Raw genomic sequence first — 22,755 nt, 5'->3', positions numbered from 1 at the left:
GGAATGCCTTCGTTTCATGAACTGAGCTACTTGGCAAAAACTCATATTGGTAATTATTTTATTTGGTTTTCATTGTAATCTCGACTCAATGGAGAACAGTATTGATAATGTGTTAATTCATAATTCTTAACAATAGCTAATATAATTCCTCTCCCCTTCTGTATCTCCATGGGATTATAATTACACATCATTGTAACTCCAAACATTTTGTACTCGTACGGTGCACTGACTGCAAGAGTGTGGTCTCTGGGGTTCCTAAAGACTCTTTCAGAGGTTTCACAATGTCAAGAATATTTTCTTAATAATGATAAGATATTATCTGCCTTCGTCACTCTCATGTTGTCACAAGTGTACATACAGTAGAGTTTTCCCGAGGTTACAGGACATGAGATAAAATTACTCTGACATTAAAGCAATGCTCTGTTATTGTATGTTTGTATTTTAAATTTGCTCCGTAGCCAATGTGGTAAATATTGATAGATAAAAGGGAGACAGGGACTGTGAACTTAGACAGAGGAGGGTTAGGCCCCCGCAAAAGGCCAGGCAAGACAATCACAGTCAGAGCAATGTAACTACATGCAAAGAAACCCCACTACCAAAACTCCATGTTAAACATTAAGCTCTAGAGTCATTCTTCAGTGAGATCAGTTAATATTCCCCAGATAAAGTATCTTGGCATAGCCTGTGTTTTTATTATGCTAATCATTTGTAAACATGTGTAAGATTCACTTCAGCATGCTAAAAGGCCCAGGCCTATATGCTGTTTTTCCTCCATCAGACCTGATCAGGTGATTAGCCACGTGGGCAATTAATAGTGGCAAGCAAGCCCAGCCATAAACAGCACAGTAAAAGCAAGAAAGATTCCATCTTAGACTGCCTTTTAAACTCTTCAGCAAACAGACAATAACTCAGCCCACCTTGAGGGCAGGGCAGGCAGTCTTGACTGATGATTGTTATGCTCCCAGACCAAGAAAAGCTGATATTCTGGGCAAGAAATATGCAGTAAATTTCTTATGTTAACTTTTCACAATTACCTGGAGGACTGATGAGAAAACTCACGTAATGTCTCATCAAGGATGAACATTCTAAGACAACAGGTCCACACCCCTAAGCTCTTTATCACGTTTCCGAAAATCCTCAACTGCCTATAAAGCCCAGAGACAACGCACAACAATGGGTTCTCTTGTCCCCTCCTCATGTCAGCCAGGAGCTCGGTCTTCTCACTTTATATCTAAATAAAAGTCTCTCCCTCACTCTTCCACCTTGAGTGCTTGCTAAGTTCATTCTTCAACTCCTCAAACAAGAACGCTGGCACCATGAGGAGTACTAAAAAAAAACATTCTCTGGGATCCTCAGTAATTTTTGAGAGTCTTAAAGAAGTACTGATACCAAAATAATTTGAGATTTTCTATTCGAGTTACACAGCTAGAATTAAATGTTTATGTGTTTTTCTCTCTCCTGAGGACAGGGATCTTGTCATATTCATCTTTGGAAGCAATCTCATTGAAAATCTTGCACTAACTGTACATACTTGATACTCACTAAGAGTATACTGAAAAACAAATTACCAATAGCTAAAGCATGTTATTAGAATGAAACAGGTATTAATGGAGATGCTACACATTTTTTTAAGTTTACCCATTAAAATTAAATAACAAAATACTCAAATATGTCTTTAGGCAAAAGCTTAAACCAAATATATTTTGGTCCCTCTCTCTCCAGTCTTTCACTATATTATTGAATACAGTTGTCTTCTCTCCAAAATTCAAACATTAAAAAAGATATTTTTCACATATGTTAGAATATATTTCCTACATATAACCGTACAATATGTCTTCTTCCTCAGACATCAGTTCTCAGTTTCTATTCTAAAATTCTACTTTGTCACTTTTTAAAACTTTAAACACAATCTATAGCACTTTGCTGGTGAATATGACCTTGATGTCCTATAAATTATCTTTAATGCAAACTTTTTTTTCAGTTAGCATACTTTAACATGGAGCATCATATTTTGATCACCCTTCTTTTCCCTTTAAATGTTACAAGGGTTTTACACAAATTTAAGTAGAACTACTAGAATCACTATGAGTTCTAATGTAAATACGTTAGGAACTATCAAAAGTGAACAGGAAGTCATGCTTTATTATGCATTGAGGACATAAGAAGTGTTTAAAATATCTAAAACAAGGACATCCTTATAACACAGTATCATGTAAAATTGATCACTTGAAAAAGCAATTAGATGATATGAACAATCAGCATAATTAGAACAGACTTTGAAACATAGGCAAATACAATTTGCTCGGAGAAAACCTCTAAGCAGCAGCACAGCCAAGGAGGAACAGCCTTTTCAGGCTCCAAACCTACTTTCAGAAGAGGGTTAGGGATGACTCCTGACCATTCTAGGTACAAATCTTCATTGAAATTATCAGCTGGTTTCACTCAATTCTTTTATCTAAAATACTTAAAAGGAATTCTTTACTTGGACTCCTGAGTTAAAACACTGATAGTGACTGAATCCAAGCTATGGAATGAGAAAAACATACAATAAACTTTTCAAGAGTATGATTAAGTACAGGCGAAAATCTTGTAAAAAATGTTGTGTACTTCTGCCAGTTCCTTCCATTCTTTCAAGCTAAGGAACAAGTTATTATACTCTCAACTTAAGGTGGGGGATAAGAAAACATTTTCTAAATCAAAGAAACACTTTTACTTATTTTTTTATTACCCAGGGGTTTTACTGTAAATTAATTTCCTCTGTATTCCACACTATTCATATTTCTTGATACTTCCTAGAATTTTGTTGTTGTTGTTTAAATCAGGAATTGAAATAAGTACCAACTATTCTTAGATTATTCAACTGCAGTTGTTTTAAGTTTCAGTTTTTGGTAAAGATTCTCCATAAGCAATTTCTGTAGCTCTTGAGGTTTGTTCTTAGTTGTATAGAATTTAGTGAGCTTCCCACCCAGTGTGTGCTATAAAGTCTTGCTGTTTTCTGTATGTAACAAAACAGCAAAGCATATTGCCTGAAAATGGCTAAAGATTTTTGTCATTTTTACATTAAAACCTGTGAGGTGTTTGTGGATAGAAAATGCTGGGCACAGTCTTTCTTTCCTGAGTAGAAGCAAACCTCCTACAGTAGGCAGCTGATGACAGGGTTCCCAGCTGGACTCCCTGTGAGCCCCTTCAGTGACTACTGCTTTTCTCCCTGCTCTGTAAAAAACAGAGGGCAGACCTGGCATATTTCTCAACTTACTTGTGGGAAGCAAAATTCTAGTACTGATAAGAAAGGGAGACTTACGACTGTTTATTAACCAAATTTTTTAACTTCTCTACTCTCTGTATTTATGAGTAACAGTAATCCTGTAATTGTAGTACCCCTTTACAATACCCAAATTCACCCATGGGCAGAAGCAGGAATGAATCAGAGAGGCACTGTTTAAAAGTCAGGTGCTCTTTACCTTGCCCATTCTCTTCAAACCATCTTATTGCTGTGTGACAGTGAAGTCTGACTGAAGATTTGCATTTCCTCGAATCTCCTTCCATTTCCCTACTTTAGCCCTAAGCATCAAGAAACCACCCCAGATGTGATTTAGCGGAGTGGCCCAAAGTTAGAGCAAGCAAGCCCAGCAGTTGTCTCCCTGAGAGGAAGGAGGAACGGAGAACAGACATTCCGCCCTCAAACTGCAAATCACTCCTCATTCCTTCCCTATGAGTGTTCTCAGTAAGTTATTGGAAGGATGAACTGTCCAAATTCAGAGAGACAGGATGGGAAGGCACTAAAGAAGGATAAAACAAGCCATACATGAATTAACAGAGATAATAAAGGCTGCTGACTGACTTGATGATATACTTTCGCTGTTTCAGTGTGGAGCTCTTTACGTGGAAGAAAATAAACCATTCTAACAAAATACTATGTGAACTCACTTAATAGAAACGATGATGATGATGATAATCACAAAGATGGTGATGATAAAGGATGGTCTAACTCTGGTGGGAAAATACTTTCCCAGCCCAGGGCAAATTACCTTTGAAACCAAAATCAGTCAAAGGGATAAATAAATTGGAAGGAACGCATTTATTGCTTACAAGCCATTGTGCACTTCTCTCTGGTGTCTCCCATGACCCACTGCTAAAAGGGACCCCATGCAATCTCTCCGGTCCAGCTATGCCCTAGCTCTGCATGTAAACACCTATTGATATGGAGATAGACTAAGGCCAGGTGAGAGACTCCGGAAATACTACAATTTTACCCATAGATGCTTAATATAATTAAAGTACTTTTTATCAGAGAGTTAAGTTACATACCTATGTCCACAAACAGAATTTTTCTTTTCCCTATCCTTCATCTATTTCTGAGTTCTTGAGTATATTTATTTATTTGTTCAAAGCAATAAATAATGAGTTTATTACATGCAAGGTTATTAAATATGGAATACAAATAGGTAAAATGATTTTTATGAAAATACTTTCCTGGCTGTAACATGTTATATAAATGTGTATTAGTATTATTTACAACCAAAAAGATTTATGTGCTTTTAACACAGCGAATTTTACTCCTCTTTTCGGCTTAGGTTGTTCTGGTTCATAGGCAGATACTGATGTTATCTGTATCACTGGGGAAGATGATAGCATCTTCAGAGAGTGATACTGGCAGATATCACAGGCAGATACCGATAACCAGAAAGTCTCTGGAGTAAGGCTGCCATTACAAGAGCCCATTCCTGAGTGGACTGAAGCTAATAGTAACAAAAGGGAGTGCAACATCTCTGAAACCAAATGTCATGGTGTAATTTTTGCCTACACATATGTATAACATTAAAAGTATTATACACAGCAGTAACAGCAGTGTGACTTCATTTGGGTACCCAGACCCCATTCCAATGTGTGTGGGTCTGTGGGAGGGGGTCTTCCCACATGTATTTACACCAAGCAATTCTTGAACACCAGCAGGGTGTCAGATAAGTTAACTCAACTCTGATGCTATCTGCCTGGAAGACAGCACCAGATTCCCAGTTTACAGGCTCCGTCCTACAAGACTGCCCTCCACCCCCAACTCCAGACACCGGTGACAAGGCCCAGGCAAGCTCCCTGTGCTTCTGACCTACTGGCTACAGACTGTGGAGTTTCCCACAACCTGCCCCTCAGGTTCCATTCATTTGATAGAGTGGCTTCACAAAACTCAGGAAAACACATTTACCAGTTTAATAAAGATATCATAAAAGATACAAGTTAACAGCCAGATGAAGAGAGCCATAAGGCGAGGTCCCAAATAAAGGAGCTTCTATCCTCGCGGAGTTTGGGATCTGGCTCAGTGGCACGTGGACGTGTTCTGGTTCCTCAAGCACAGGAGCAGGATCCAACTGAGCAGAGCACAGAGAGTGAGAGCTCCTCTCATGGGTTCTGTGAGGGCTTCACTGCATAGTCATGATTGACTAAATTACTGGCCATTGGCTGATTCAGCTTCCAGCCCCTGCCCTAGGGTGGGGGTCTAAAAGTCTCTCATTAACATGACAAACCACCTGTTTTGCCTTTAAGACTCCTGGTGTTTGCAGGAAATGTGGATGAAGATCAAATATACCTGGAAAATATATATTTGGTCATAAGTACAACCAAATATATATTTCTTACAACTCATTCTATCACAGAAAGAATCACACACATAGGCAAGAATGAAATCTCTGAGTATCATCTATGAGTATCAAATCCAGCTCTCTAGAATACCCAACTCTTGTCTAAAGAGCAAGGTATAACAGAAGAGACCAGAGAATTGGGAATAGATTGGTATGCATTACTACAGGTCTGAGATTTTACCCGATTACCTGTTAGGAAGGTCACCTGAACCTATTTCATGAACACTGGTAGAAGATTTGGGACTCCTGAGTCAGGAATAAAGGACTTTTTTATTCAGCCCAGGAAGCAGCAGGGGCATCTGCTTCCCTTGCTTTGCCAGTCCTAATACGGTGATGTGCAGGAGGGCTCCAATGGGGGCTCTCATACACAGGAGGTGGTGTTACCGGGGAAAAACACTGATGTTGCAGAACCCACCATTTTATAGCAAGAAGTAAGCAAGCCTGCCCTTTGTCTCAGAGAGAACATACTTCATTCCTCAAGGTGTTCCCTGAAAATAAAAGCCCTAAGAATGCTCCAGGTCAAAAGTAGTGATGACTTTGCATTCATGGTACACCCATGATGCATGTGAGAAGCTGTGAGAAGCATGAGAGAGTCATGAGACATATCTCTCAACAAGTGCTCAGAACACATCAGGCCACACTGTGTCAGTACAAAGCAAAAGGACACTAGAATCCTACTTTTTGGTACCACTGGCTAGAGGATTTGCTGATGACTTAAAACAGTCATCTTTCAACCCAAGCTGGATATTAGAATTGGACCATTTTAATTCCACATCCTAGAGATTCTGATTAAATTGGTGTATCCTGTGGTTTGCCATGACTATTTTTAAAAAGTGATGCTAATGTACAAAGTTGAGACTCGCCATCTGACAGCTCACGTGGGGTTCAAGTACGTGTTTCCATCTTTTCCAATGAGAAGAATCATGTATGGCAATGGTTCTCAAGCTTTAACATGGATTAGATTCATTTGCAGGAATCTAAAACACAGATTACTAGGTTCCAAGATGACACTTTCTGAGTCAGTATGTGTAGGATGAGGCCTGAGAATCTGTAATTTCAATAAGTTCCCTGGTGATGCTAATGCTGCTGGTCTGGAACCACCCTTTGAGAACCACTGATTTAGAGCAGTGTCTTTCAAGCTTGTATGAACACCTGGAATTCTTATTAAACTCAGATTTTGATTTAGGAAGTCTAGGCTGGATTCCTTGAGTCTACATTTCTAACAAGCTACCAGATGATGCTAGCTAGTGTTGCTGGTATACAGTCCACATTTTGAATAGCAAGGATATGGGGTTCCATACCATATCCTTTAGCAACCTTCACCCTATAGTTTTACTACATCCAACCTCTCTCATCTCACTCCATATTTTAGCCAACCTATATTTGTGTTAAAACAAAAGATCATTATTTTTCTTGCATTGCATCTCCTATTCCATATATTTTGCCATAAGTATCTTAGGTGCGAAGAACAGCTTTTTGGACCCCCCATAGATCATCCCCATCTGTTGCACATAACAACTATTTCATCATCAGTATCCAGAACACTGTCCTCAAGTATTTCCTTTTGGTCACTACTCAGAATCCCAGACCTCAGCCCCAAGAGTACATTTGGGTAATGCCTGTGCACACCTCTGTTTAGAGCATCCATGGCTAGCTTGTCCCTTCCTTGGTTTATTGAGGGCTAGGACGAAGTCCGATTTATATATTCTGTCTTATGAAGTTTCTTTTATCATATCATAAATACCTACTGACTGGTGCTTTATTTTCTTGCAAGCAAGGCTTAATGACATCTGGGCTATCCAAAGCAGAAAGAAACCTCTCTCACCCATAGCCACCAAAAGACCATTCAGATCTTTTCTCATGGGATATTGTGGGATATGCAGAAATAGCCAATGGGCTAGGAATATTCCCTTGCCTTTGTTATACCAATCAAGTGTATGTATAATTACGTTTCTCATTTTCCAGCAAATTTTACCGGTGTCTTCAGCTAACCTTTTCTGAGTGCCTATCATTTCCACGGCATTGTGTAAAGCACTTCACATGGGTAACCTCATCCCATGCTCACAGACATATGTAATAACATATTCCCCATTACACAGGTCAAGGAACTAAAGCATAGAGAGATGTAATAAGTAACAAAGCAGAGATACCAGCCCCAGGACTGTGGGTCAAGAGCCTTGTTCCTCAATCACTACAGCAGGTTATCTCTTCCATTCTCAGCCTTGGTATCAGTCCATGCAGGAACTCCTCCCTGACCTCAAATGCAAACAAATAATGCTGGCAAGCTGTCTCCTCATTCTGACACAAGAGCTGGGACCTGAATTGAGAATGCTTGGACTTAGTGACAGTTTTGCCATTTATCAACTTTGTGCTCTTAATCCCTCAACCTCAGTTACTTCACCTATAAAATGGGGATAATAATAATACTATCTCATGAGGTAGCTGTGAGAATTAAATAAGGTAATGCATGTAAAGTGATTATTCCAGGGATTAGCAGCTAGTAAGCACTCAAGAAAAGTATGATTACTATTATTCTGATCCTCAAAGGAGCTGAAGTCAATACATATACTTAGGATAACTCACTTCCTAATAGCCAAAGAGAAAAATTCCTCTTGAGTCAAGCATTCCTTTTTAGGTCTTAATACCATAAAAGTCAGATATGTTGAAAGTTGAAATACTCCTTTGAAAAATTAGATTGATACTTTTGAAATTATTTAAAATAATCAGAGGGGTAAGGGACTATAAAACTGTAGGTGGGTATTTTTATCATACTGATTTTAATTGTGAACTCTATATACCATTGTTGTAAACTGAGAAATATTTCAGTTGATTCCGAAATAACTTTGCAGTAAGGTAAAAATGATGGCATTTAAGAGAGAGGCTCAAAACAACTGTACACCAAATACATCAAAGAGAAAGCTGTTTGTGAATGGATAAAAAAACCAACACCCACCTATTTGCTGTCTACAAGAGACTCACTTTAGACCTAAAGACACATAGACTGAAACTGAAGGGATGGAAAAAGGTATTCCATACAAACAGGAATGAAAAAAAAAAAAAGCTGGAGTAGCAATATTTATATCAGACAAAATAAACTTTAAAACAAAGACTGAAGCAAGAGACAATGAAAGACAATATATAATGATTAAGGGCACAATTCAGCAAGAAGATATAACAATTGCAAATTTCTGTACACCCAGCACACAGTATTAAAAATATGTAAAACAGTATTTAACCAGCCATGAAAGGGCAGGTTGACAGTATTACAGAAATAATAGGGGTCTTAAGCCCCACTTACCTCAATGGATAGATCATCCAGACACAAAATCAATAAGGAAACAATGGATTTGAATGAGACATTAAACCAAATGGAATTTACAGGTATATTCAGAGCATTACATCTAAAAGCAGTAGAATATACATTCTTTTCAAGCACACATGGAACATCCTCTAGAATAGATCAGGTTAGGCCACAAAGCAAATCTCAGTAAGTTTAAGAAGACTGAAATCACATCAAACATCTTTTCCAACCACAACATTATGAAACAGGAAATCAATCACAAGAAAAAAATACATTAAAAACATAAACATGTGGAGGCTGAATGGCATGCCACTATACAACCAATGCGTCAAAAGAAATCAAAGAATAAATCAAGAAATACTTGGAGAATAATGAAAATAGAAACAAAGTGGTTCAAAATCTGTGGATGCAGGCAACACAGTCCTAAGAGGGAAGTTCATACTAATACAGGCTACCTCAAGAATCAACAAACATTTGAAGTAAACAATCTAACCTGACACCTAAAAGAACTAGAAAAAGAACAGCAAAGCCTAATTGGTGTAAGGAAATAATAGATCAGAATGGAAATAAATGCAATAGTCTTAAAATACAATAGAAAATATAAATGTAACTAAGAGCTGGTTCTTTGAAGAGATAAACAAAAACTGAAAAATTTTAGCCAGACTCATTAAGAAAAAAAAGAGACGGAACTCAAAATAAATGAAATCAGAAATGAAAAAGAAACTACAACTGACACCACAAAAACACAATGACTAAAAGACAACAGTATTATGGAAATTATGTCAACGAACTGGAAAACTGAGAAGAAATGAATTCCTAGAAACATACAATCTTTCAAGGCTGAACCAGAAACAAATTGAAAATTTGAACAATTAGTAATAAAATTGAATTGGTAATCAAAAAACTATCAACAGGACAAACTCCAGGACCAAATGGCTTCTCAGCTGAATTCTACCATTTAAACAGGAGTTGACCTCCCCTATTCAAACTATTCCAAAAAATTAAAGAGCAAGGAAAGTTTTCAAATTCATTCTATAAAGCTAGCACCACCCTTGTACCAAAACTAGGCAAAGGCAGTACAAGAAAAAAAGAAAATGAAAGACCAATATCCCTGATGAACACAGATACAAAAATCTTCAACAAAATATTAGCAAATGAAATGCAAAAATATATTAAAAAGATCATTCACCTCCTCAAGTAGGATTTTTATTCCAGGGATGAAGAGGTGGTGCAATATCCAAAAAAAATGGCACATATATATATGATATTAACAAAAGGAAGAGTAAAAATCTCAAGAGATGCTGAAAAAGCATTTGACAAAATTCCACATCCGCTCATGAAAACAACAAAAACAACAAAATAAAAACATATATGACATATATCAGCTCACACCATTTAGAATGGCCAATTTTTATTAGAACTGTCACTGTGCCGCTCCGAAGACCTCTCGGATTCTGCGCCCGGCTCCCACCCCCTCCTCCCTGGCTGGGAGGCGACTCACCGGGGCCACAGAGGGCGGTGGGCTGGACGTGGGCACGAAGGCTGGTGGGCTCGGGCCGTAGGCGACAGGCATCCTCGGTTCCGCCGCGGAGGGAGTCGAGAGCAGCGGCCTGGGCCCTGCACGGAGGGCGCCGGGTGTTTACGCCCAGGCGGGCTCCCATCCAGGTGGTCTCTCGCCTGACGGCCCTTTACTTTCTGATATTGGGAAGGACCGGCTGCCTTCCCGCCTGCCACAGAGACCGTGCTCCAGGCAGGCACGTGAGGGGAACCTACACCCCGTTTTCTGCCTCCATGAGGACTCCGGCCTCCCACCTCCTGGCTGGGGAGCGCCACAGGGCTTGCGCATGCTCAGCTGCTGCCCAGAACTGGCCTGCGCCGGTCTCATGGTCTGATCCAGACAAGGCCTGTTGAACCAGGGGGTGTGTGCGATGGACCGTCATCCGGGGCCCAGACCCACACTCCCAGATCCCAACCCCTCTTCCCATTTACTGGAGCGGGGAAGATTGGAAATCCAGGTCATATTTCCAACACTGGAAGAATCAGAGGTACTTTCATCTATGTCAGTAAAGTTACCCATGAAAACAGCCTTTCCAACGATACTCTTTACCAGCTCCAGGGCTTAATTATTCTCTAAAATATTTAGAAAATAACCTCTCATGCTCCATTCTGGTGAGACAGGGACTGTGGGTGTAGTCCAGTAGGGTGAAGGCCTCCGGAAAAATCAAAGCAGGAAGGATTCCACCTTAAAGACAAGATTGCACTTTAACACCCAGTAAGTTTAAGAAATAAGATTTTTCCTCTCTGGCCAACAATACGTCAGCCCTGTAAAATATTTTTGAGTATTATAGCATTATAACTATTAGGCATGATCGATCAAGCTGTTCAGACACAGTCTGCAAGCTAAGTCCAAAAGCATTTCAGGGTACAGAATGCAACAAATTATGTGGGTATTTAGCTTACCAATACTGGTCAATATTTACAATGTTTCTACAGAGTACTCCTCACTCTGAGATTTCTCAGGCTCCATTAGAATGGAGACTATTACCGACCCTCTGAAGCTCAAAATAGAGCTGAGCTGAAACTGCTCCAGTATTAAATTCCTCTTTCTCAAAGTTATATCCATAGAGCCGTTTCCAAAAAACATGTTACTATATTGCTGCTATCCTACCACCTTTACTTTGTTTGACTTTCCTAATGCTTCTATTTTCTGCTGTAACCAAATATATATAGTTTTAAAAAATGACTTTCCATTCCCAATTTCATCCCTTTGCTTTGGCATAGTCTATTTAATTTGCAAACACTCACCCAACTTTGTTGGACTCTCCTATCTGTAGGGCTATATCCACACACTCCTCAAGTAAACTAACCCTTCTGCCTTACAAATGACTTCTTTGCAGAGGATCTTCCACTGCCATTCACTGCTAAAGCTGAATCTGAATTAAGCTTTTATGACTAAAAACAGGCAAATGCTTCCATTAAGAATAAAAATATGAAAACTCTAAGTTACCAACAAAAACCAAGAGCAAATCATTTATTATCTCTGGATGTTTTTATCTCAAATGTCTCAATGTTATCCATTTATTCGCAGGCCAAAATCAATGATACATACATTATGGTGACTAGAGCTAACATTTATCAGCAAGGACTTTCATACTCAAATGGAAGATGTGGGGGAATGTTACAAAGTCACCAAGAGTACTTCTAACAAAGTATTCACACAGACTCAACCACCCCCACACCTCTATACACATCATGAACCACTGCAAAAGTGAACCGCTCCTGCTAACAAGCTTAAGTTACATCTCCTGTGGGTGGTGGTGTGGAAAAACTAATATACACACAACTTTATTTTCCAGAGATTTGGAAGGTTCCATTTTAAAAACAGTTGAGGGTCTTCTTCAAGACTAACATTGGTAGACACATAGGCAGGACTTAGATTCAGGTATAAGCAACCAATCCTATACTTTATTCTCACCTCCACAGCACAGCTAATTATTAATGTGCCAAAATGAAGAGTTCAGTTTCTGGCGTCCTGCAATATTCAGCACCAAATCAACTCCTTCTTTCCCTTTATTTGGCTCATTCTCTCATTAGCACATTTAAAATTATCTTATGAAAAACTCCGTGCTCAGGAATTACAGCTAAATTTCTCTCACCTAAAGCCTGATACCCTAGCCTTGATACCCTGGCCAAGTCAAGTTTTCTGGGCCCCAGTGCTCACATCTGTTAAGTCAGAGGAATAGTGAGGTTAGATCTAAATTCCCTACCAAGTATTAAAACTTTTATGATTTTATGATTCAGATACCAAGTCATCAATCATAAATCATAATAATCCAAGTAGCAGGATCCTTATTCTAAGGTGGACAGCAAGAACTTTTTTAGTAATAGATGAATGAAATCAAACTTAATAAGAACCAACCAAATATGCTGTTAATAAACACTTCACGTTTACATAAATTTACATGTATATGTATACACACACACACACAGACACACACATACACACACACACAATGAATAAAAAAAAATTCTTACTTGTCCAGATTTTCTAACAATGACTGGCACAAAATTGTCAAATATCCAGCTTCCACTGCATTATGAGACACATCTAAAACAAACAAGTAAACTGCAGGTTGAGGAGGAGGAAGCTGAAAGGAATAAACATAATGTAATTTATTTAGTAGGTATAATTTATTCTTTTCATACCTCCCTTTCTGCTGTATATTAACTAAGTATATTACACCAAAAAATATACACAAACAGGATTAATGTTTTCTAAGACCTTATGCGGTAAAGAAAATGACACTCTTTTCACTTTTTTCATATAAAGCTGTTGTGGATCAAGCATGGTAAGGCAGCTACTATACAGTAATGGTTAAATAGATGGGCTTAATGTTTCCCTGATAGAAGGTTGGCTGACATCTTTCAAAGGAAATTACGCTTATTTATTATTTAACACCTCCACATCCCTTCCCTACTCCTAAGAAAATTCTTTTTATATTTATGTTTTTAAACCTAACAACCATTAGTACGAGCTATTAGGTCACCTGCTGGTGGCTAAATCCCCAGGGTTAAATGATAACTGTAAACACAGTCCTTGAGATGGTGTTCTATGTATGCTGTGTCCTTATCTGCTAGACATACATATGGAAGTATTTATGGGTTAAATGATATGATGCTGGGATTAGCATTTAATAAACTCCAGGGTGAGTGAGGGGGAAGGGGGTTAGGATGGAACGGGAACAGATGAAGTACATTTAGCAAAGTGTTGTTAACTGATGAAACTCAGTGATGGGTAAATGATGGCTCATTACACTGTTTTCTACTTTGAGGTGTGCTTGAAAATTATTGTTATAGCAACTTAAAATGAAAGGATATATAAAGTCTTTTTTATTAAACATGCTAACCCAGGATCATACAGCAAAAATTAAAGATTACTTCTTGCTGCACTGCTTCAGTTAGCTTCAGACTCCTAAGGAGCCAGAACAGAGTTGGGAACAGAGTAAATTCTAAAGCAGGCAAGAAGTTGAGAGCAAAAGTGACCAAATGCAAATTCACTGTAGTTGATACAGAAACAGGAAAATAGTAGGTAAGTGGGCAGTTACTAACATGGACATAAGGGACCATAACCATTATAAAAATAAAGAAATGGGCCAAACACCAGGAATTTAATACACATTAGCTATCTCTGTTTACCTTTCCCTACGAGCAACACTACATTTTTGCAGGTAACAAAGATTAGAAATGAGGATACAGAAGAAATGTAAGTTATTATAAATATATTTAAAGTAAGTAGATGTGATCAAGAAGATAAGCAGAACTTAGGCCAAGAATTCATTTTTGTTAAGTGGAAAAGACAAGTGAGATCCTACAGTCTGTATATCTAAAGAACAGGCAGAATTTTATGATGACTGGAAACAGAAAAGTTAGAGTGCAGTCAATATCCATTTGTCTTGCTATCTGTACCAGGTGAACCAGTAAGATGGTGGTCTCTTTAAGAGCCTGAAAACTGCAGTTTTGGCAGAAAACAAAATTTTCTGTTTGAGGGTCTTAAATACTACATGGTAAAAGAATATGTTCATTCCATACAAGTATTCAAATCAAGATATAGCAACCAACTGTATATGTTATTAGTGATTATCATAGAACATTACTGAAGTTTCTTAGTAATGTAACATTTTTCTAGGTCAAGTAACCTTTACAAAGAGTTTTCTATTTGTTAAGGCTAAACTCTCAGCATTATTTTCAAAAATTCATACTATAAACAATTTCAAGATTTTGACAATTCACTTAACAACAAATTACAAATAATCAATACAACTGCATTCCATGACTGATTTCAACACTGAATAGTTACCATGTAATCTGAAGAAGCAATAAAACTCCACGGTTGAATTCTGAACTTCTGGTCGTTTATGAGGCTCTCCGTAAGATCGAGTAAGGGGGCTTATACATAAATTCTTTAGGAACTAGGCAAGAATTAGGGACCCAGTACAAATTTAGTAATTTGATTTGCAACTAAATACACATAACACATGCCTAGAAATAAATACCTGTATCATCAATATTTATATGAGGTTTATAATCTCATCTGTGAAGAATTCATGGAAAGACTAATACCTTAAGAGCTCTTTAAAAATATATCAGAAGCATAAAAAGACTTATTTTCTGAAATCAGGAGAGAAAAGCAGGTAAACTTGCTTCTTAGGATTGTTTTTCCTAGTGTATCACATGAAATTGATGACAGAAACACAAATTTGAAAGCAATTACATTAAAAGGATCTAAGAAACGACCAAAGGGGACAATAGATACACACACACCTTAAGTGTCCATACTGGCAAAGGTCTACACTTAGTTGAGTGAACTAAATGTACAAACAGAAGACAACCTTAACATGTCAGGGTCACGCAGAATTAGTCTGCACGACCTATACTGCTTGTTTTATGAATACTGAATACTTTTTTCACTTTCCCCTTGTCACTCTCCTCATTATCAATTATCTTCCTGCCCAGCCAAAATTTAGTATCTGTAACCTCATTCTATTCATTAAATTCATTAAGAGGGCCATGAAAATTTTAAAAGCCATGCGGGGAGAGAATAGATAATGCCAAAAGTGTCAAAATGTTTAAACTAATATTAAACACACTTATTTTTAAGAATCTGAAACTTACCATCATTAACTCATAGCACAAATTGGATTTCCACCTACGTTGATCAATGAAGGATACAAAAGGATTTATATATGTTCAACAAGATCCGCATCTCACAATGGTAGTTGATGTTATCACTGGTAATTGCTAGGAAATAAAATAAAGATACTGTAGCAGAAACAGCACCCCAGGGAAAAATAAAATACATACTGCTCTGCTTGTACACAGAATAGAACCTCTAACTGAGCTTTGAAATTAAAGCATTTTAACAAAATCCAGTGATGTGCTGAGCAACACAAGTAGCTACCACAGTTTCTTCTTCTATCGTCACAAACTTTAACACTAAAATAAAGTCAAACCAAATGTAATGAGAGTTACTGGCTGACAAAAAAGCCTAGTTGTCAAAGAAAATAATGTAACCCAGAGCTCATCAACTGGACACATGAAATAATAGTGAGATAGAAACATCTACCACATAAAAATGCCATTGTCTTTGTTCCTGCCTGCGCCTAATCCTAGACTATAGGGCCCTGCTCACAGACAGTCACAACAGTCCTGATGGGAACCGAGGCCATAGGGAACCAAACACAATATGCCTTTAAAAAGCATACGTCTCTCTCTATGCTTAGTTTGGGAAAGGAATTTTAATTCAATTTTAAGAAATTTAGAAAATATGAAAAAAGAAATCACATATTATTCTATTTCTCTAAATTAACCCCTGATATTTTGGTATGTTTCCTCTGCTTTTTCCCCCTATCTATAATATACATAAACAGTTACATCTTTGTATTTAATTTTTCTCACACATTTAATCTTCATCACATAGTACATATCATATGTGAAAAAAATCAGAAAAAAAGCTATATGAAAATGAGAAAATAAAAAATTACTTGGAATTTTACATCCCAGAGGAAGCTACTGTTGCCAATTTAGTGTACATGCTTCTAGAAGATAATCATATATATATCCTAGTAGGAAACTAGGCTCTACGAGAGAGCCTACTGACCTTGGTATCTCCACCATCTAGCATGACAGGTAGTCAATAAGTATTTTTCAGATGAATGAGAATAAAAGAAACTCAGTAATAATAAGAGAATTAGAAAACCACAGTAGTAAAAAGGTGGTGAGGGAGAAATGCAACTCACAAAGTATAAATAAAATGTGCCTGGATAAACCTTCTGAAGTCTGGAAATTTTAGTTTAAATATAATATACTTACATGAAATACCATAAGTATGTGTAAAATTCCTGCAAACTATGTATTAGGCCACACAGACTATGGAATCTTAAGCAAGTAATATTTTAATTCAACAGACTTGAAGCATTTGAACTGCATTATTACAAAGGTTATTATTTGTTTAATACAGTTAGGAACAATCATATAGTTTTCCTTCCTAACTGGCATCGTGGTTGGTGTTTGCTTTATATTTAATAAAGGAATCTTCAAGTTTATCTATCCTCCATAGCATTTTCAACTTCCAAAACTATTAATCTTTCAAAACCCAACTTAGACCTAATTAGACTGGTAGAAAACTTCTGCTACTGGAACCCAGAGGGGATCACTTCCCATACTGCACTCAATACCTAAGTACCACACAGAATTTTGTTAGTTACATGTATTAGTTATCTTTCCCTGTAATTATTTTTTATATCTTTATCCTGTTAGATAAAAACTTCTTAGGGACAAAGGTCAATGGACTTAGTCAACTCTGTATTTACTAGTGCTTAGTTTATGGTCTTCCACAGAGCAGGTGCTCAGAAAATGTTTAGTGAATTGAATTTGAAATAAATGATTGCTTCTAATTTCAAATAAAATTCCAATTAATACACAGCAATCTGTTGTGTTCCTATGTACTAAAACAATGAACTAGCAGAAAGAGAAAACAAGAAAACAATTCCATTTACAATCGCACCAAAAAAGAATAAAGTACCTGGGGATAAACTTAACCCATGAGAGATATTAAAGACACAAATTAATGGTAATCTATCTCATGCTCATGGATAGGAAGAATACTGTCAAAATGGCCACACTGCCCAAAGCAATATACAGATTCAATGCAATCCCCTATCAAAATACCAATGGCATTTGTCAATGATCTAGAGCAAATCATCATAAAATTTGTACAGAATCACAAAAGACCCTGAATAGCCAAAGCAATCCTGAGAAAGAAGAAGAAAACTGTTGGATTACACTCCCTTACTTCAAGCTATATTACCAAGCTACAGCAATCAAAACAGTATGGTACTGGCACAAGAACTGACCTATAGATCAACGGAACAGAACAGACAGCCCAGAAACAAAACACAGGCATTTACGGTCAATTACATATGATAAAGGAGCATGACTATACAATGGAGAAAAGACAGTTTCTTCAATAACTGGTGTTGGCAAAACTGGACAGCTACATGCAAGAGACTGAAACTTAATTACTGTCTAACTCCACACACAAAAGTAAACTTGAAATGGATCAAAGGCCTAAATGTAAGACATAAAACCATAAAACTGGTAAAGAAAACATAGGCAAAAACCTCTCGAAGATAAGCATGAGCAACTGATCTCCTCGGGCAAGGGAAACAAAATAAAATAATGAGTAAGTGGGACTACATCAAGTTGAAAAGCTTCTGTACAACAAAGGACACCAACAACAGAACAGAACAAAAAGGCAACCTATAGTATGGGACAATATATTCATAAATGATTTATCCAATAAGGGGCTAATGCCCAAAATATATGAAGAACTCGTATGCGTCAACACCAAAAAACCAAATAAGTCAATTAAAAAGAGGTGGAGGACCCCAATACACATTTTCCCAAGAAGAAATACAGATGGCCAACAGGCACATAAAAAGATGCTCCACAATGCTAATCATCAGGGAAATATTAATCAAAACCACAATGTGATATCACCTCACACCAGTTAGAATAGCCACTACTCAAAAGACAAGAAATAACCAGTATTGGCAATGATGTGGAGAAATGAGAACCCTCCTACAGTTGATGGGATTGTAAACTGGTGAAGCCACTGTGGAAAGCAGTATGGAGGTTCCTCAAAAAACTATGCATAGCAATACCATGTGACCCAGTAACTCCACTTCTAGAAATTTACCTGAAGAAAACAAAATCCCTGATTTGAAAATATATGTGCACCCCTATGTTTACTGCCATATTATTTACAAGAGCCAAGATATGGGAGCAACCAAAAGGTCCATCAGTAGATTAATGGATAAGGAAAATATGGTAAAAATACACAATGGAACATTATTCAGCCATAAAAAAGAAAGAAGACCTGCCATTTGCAACAACATGGATGGATCTAGAGCGTATTATGCTCAGTGAAAAGCCAGGTGGAGAAAGACAAATACCATATGATTTCACTTATTTGTGGAATCTAAAAACAAAGCAGAACAGAATGAACAAAACAGCAGTAGACCCACAGACACTGAGAAGTGACTGTGGTTACCATGGGGAAGGGGGTGGGTAGGTGGGGAGCGTGAGGGAGACAATAGGAACAAAAATTCTCAATTGCAACATAAGTTGGTCACAGGGAGAATACAGCCAATGATTCAATTAAAATCTTCCTATGTTGATAGACAGTAACTGTACTAGTGGTGGTAAGGATTTAATTATATGGGTAACTGTTGAACCACTGCGTTATCTATTTGAAACCAATAGAAGATTGTATATTAACAATACTTCAGTTAAAAACACAAGATGAAAAAATTCTAAGAAAATATATGATCTAAACCCTTGTACATAAGCACACATATCAGTACTCACAAATATTTTAAAATATGTCACTTTACCGTTAAGTCTCTGAAGGGATGTAACAACAATCCTAAAGGAAGCTTAGCTTTATTCAGTAAAGCCTGTGTCTGTGGAATATTTGTCAAAGTACACCGAAATGAGCTGCAAAAAATGCAAACACAAACTATGTCAACTATCACGAAAATACACTAAAGTAGGTATTTGTTGTAGATAATTAAGAACACTCAGGACAAAAGTAAAAATCATTTGGCTATGTTAACTATAATCGGAAAGTCCTGATTACTTTAAGCACCCATATATGTGACATGTGTCACAAGATCTAAATTAAAGGCACAACATTTTTATGGTCGAAAAGTACAACATATTTCAGGGAAAAACATTATCCCATTAGGACCAGCATATACAGCATGAACAGGGGAGTAGAAAACATGAGTCAAAATGCATACATTTGCATCTTTAATGATGCTGTTGCTGCTTTACTGCCCATTTATCACCTGTCGAGCTCCTTCTCTGAGACTCATCAAAGTTATTGCTGCTTCTGAAACCAACTCATCTCTGATCCTAAGTCAGAAGGAATGGCTTCTTTCTCTGTGCTCTGAGATCTGTTTATGTTTCTATGGCATCAGTCTGCTTTGCTTTAGTTGGCATGTACCTTGCCTGTCTTTTCCATTTAAAATCAGAGATCATTTTGTCCTTGTGCAACTTTAGCACCATTCCTTTCATAGAGAAAGTGCTTATAATTTATTAAGTTATATGTTAATGTCAGTAGACACAGAATCAATAAAGGAGCAACCACAGAGGTAAGAAGCAGAAGTACTGAAAACCACGAAAGGAAAGTTTTAAAGAGTTGGTTGACTAGAAATATCCCGATATGTATGGGCTCTAAGCTGGTGGTGTTCCTTGAATGCACCAGTCTGATTCCAGCTTCAGGACTTCTACATTTACTGTTCTTTCAGCTTGGCATACCCTTCCTAGGGAGTCACATGGCTTTCTCTCTCACTTCAGATTTCTACTCAGATGTTAACTCCTTGGCAAAATCTGTCTTGATTCCTCCATTAAAAACAGTCAAGCTCCACCCTTATTACTCCCTACTTCATAGTAATAATCAAACACTGTATTATATAGACGATCCCTGACCTACGATGGTTCAGCTTATGATTTTCAACATTACGATGGTATGAAAGAGATACGCATTCAGTAGAAACTAAACTTTGAATTTTGATCTTTCCCCAGGCTGCTATATGTGGTATGATACTGTGTCATGATGTGAGCTACAGCTCCCAGTCAGCCACACCATCACAACAGTAAACAACCAATACAGTTACAACCATTCTGCACCCAAATGTTTTTTCACTTTAAGTACAAGTATTCCATAAATTACATAAGACAGCCAACACCTTCTTACAAAATAGGATTTGCATTAGATGCCTTTGTCCAACTGTAGACTCTAAGTGTTCTGAACACGTTTAACGTAGGCTAGGCTAAGCTATGAAGCTCTGTAGTTTTGATGTATTAAATGCATTTTCAAGTTAATGATATTTTCAACTTACAATGACCGGACATAAGTCAAGGAAGATCTGTAACTCATTGGTTTGACTTTCAGCTAGAATGTGTTCTCTATTACGATATATACTGCATGAGATTGGGAACTTTATTTTGCTTCCTTCTTCACTCTCAGCACCTACAAATAGTGCCTGGTACTTAGAAGGCATTCACTAAATATTTATTGAATAAATTATTTACCTTAATACGCAGGCACCAATTGTTTCTGTTTTACAGTTGGCAATACTGAAAATTTGAAAGGTTCTAATGATTTGCACAAGTGTTAAAGTTACTTATCAGTAGAACCATGGGAATAACCTAGGTTTGTCCAACTCTAAAGCCTGTACTCCTAATTATTCTGCTTTGCTATTTTGATAAGAGAGATTTTAACAGAAAACACATAACTGAGAAGAAACATATATACCATTTCCTATCTATGGGATCTCTTTATACATACACATAAACTATAGTCACCTCCTTATAGGGCACCTAACCATGTATAGTACAAGGCTGGAATCCACACTCTTACTGACCTAACAGGGGTTTATACTCAGAAGGATGAGGAGCTGTTTCCAACCTAGAATCAATAATTATACATTTTCATGGAAATGATCTTGGCACTGCCTTAAGCAGTGATGGGGAGGGGGCAAGCGTTGGTGGTGGTGTGTAGCAGAAGGGGGCAGCTCCATTTTCCGTTTCTGTATTGAAAATCTTTAAAAAATTTTGACTGAACAGAGAGGAACTTTAAGTTTTTCAAGAGCTAAAACACTATTTTAAAAAAGGAAAATATCAGTTCTAAAGAAGAACACTAATTCTCCCTATGTAAGAAAGAAGACTCTCTTGCTCTGTGAATCAGAGCTTACTTTATGAGGAGGAGAGATTTCAGCAGTAGGAAGGTGTCTTCCAGAAGCACCTGGGTGCAGAGGAATATCCTATTCTTAGGAAGTACTGAGAGCAGGTAAGAACAAATAAATTTTGGTTTTGGAAGCACATGTGAGGTGAGTAACAGAGCTCATCCACCCAGAGGACACACAAGAGGTTGGCGGCTCCCAGACACAGGCTGCCAGCTAAACTTCTCCATGAAGTGAGTAGATACTCAAAAAATGAGAACCAAACCAAAATACAGTCTGGATGAATAACGTGGGGGTTAGGGGTTTCACATTCTCTCGTGAGTGGGAAAAGAAGACCTGTTCTTGGGAATACATACATGAAGTCTGTATCGTTTTCAAGCAAAGACTGAAGGGTAAAAACTTGAAAGATTCCACCTAATTTAGAAGACATCACAAATTATTACTGGTGAAAAGTGGGGGAAGAGAAATGTAAGAAAAATACAGTTAGATTTGGGTTTTTGAAACCGTTCCCTTCAAACAAGAGAAAAATCTCCAAAGTATGAGGTGACAGTGAATGAGACTGGATGGAGACGGGAACAGGTGAGCTGAATTGAATTTTACATCTGGAATTTCCATACAAATTAAAATAGAAAAGTCCATGATAATAAAACTTCCAATCAAGGTATTACTATCATAATACTTCTTTTATTTTTTAAAGTCATTCAATGTTTTTGACAAAGTGTATTACTTACTAAAGATTATAAAATAAATTACTTACTCTGGGCTACAGTTTAATTTCTTGAGGTCTAAATTCAAGTTAGGTACAGGTGCCCAAACAGGAGTCATGGGTAAAATATTCCTCTCCTGTGTTAGGTTTACCGGTCTCAGGCTTTCTGTGTTGTGGAGAACTCTGAAGACTCAGTCCTCCCAGACTGGAGGACAACTGGTTCACACTAGGATACTGCTGAAAGAACAGAACAAAACAAAACACACACACACAACAAACATTAGTAAAATTTATTATACTATATAT

The 22,755-nt window shown here is 37.4% G+C and overlaps 1 protein-coding gene and 1 long non-coding RNA gene across 4 annotated transcripts in view; both read right to left on the bottom strand.

The window, feature by feature from the left end:
- The window catches only part of LOC118967429 (neurotrypsin), a 189,390-nt gene extending 175,837 nt beyond the window's left edge, over positions 1–13,553 (bottom strand). Inside the window, exons 1-3 of one of the 3 annotated variants that reach the window (XM_073237088.1) lie at positions 12,970–13,553; positions 11,086–11,176; positions 10,436–10,551 (exon numbers count right to left, since the gene is read on the bottom strand). In XM_073237088.1, coding sequence (XP_073093189.1) covers positions 10,436–10,551; positions 11,086–11,099 — 130 coding nt within the window. In that variant the 5' untranslated portion in view covers positions 11,100–11,176; positions 12,970–13,553. Of the gene's footprint in view, positions 1–10,435; positions 10,968–11,085; positions 11,177–12,969 lie in introns of those variants that run through there. The other 2 variants (XM_073237087.1, XM_073237081.1) reach the window with 2 other exon arrangements.
- A 1,624-nt stretch (positions 13,554–15,177) lies between these two features.
- LOC140849559 (uncharacterized) lies at positions 15,178–22,637 on the bottom strand. Its single transcript, XR_012131591.1, has 3 exons — positions 22,501–22,637; positions 19,389–19,491; positions 15,178–15,732 (listed from the first exon to the last, which is right to left on the bottom strand). It is a non-coding gene; the product is annotated as an uncharacterized lncRNA (long non-coding RNA).
- Positions 22,638–22,755: the final 118 nt, after the last annotated feature.

The sequence above is a fragment of the Manis javanica genome, chromosome 5, assembly GCF_040802235.1.
Source record: "Manis javanica isolate MJ-LG chromosome 5, MJ_LKY, whole genome shotgun sequence".
NCBI classification, from domain to species: Eukaryota; Metazoa; Chordata; class Mammalia; order Pholidota; family Manidae; genus Manis; species Manis javanica.
The sequence above is the reverse complement of the archived record's forward strand: the minus strand, read 5'-3'. Positions and strand labels throughout refer to the sequence as shown.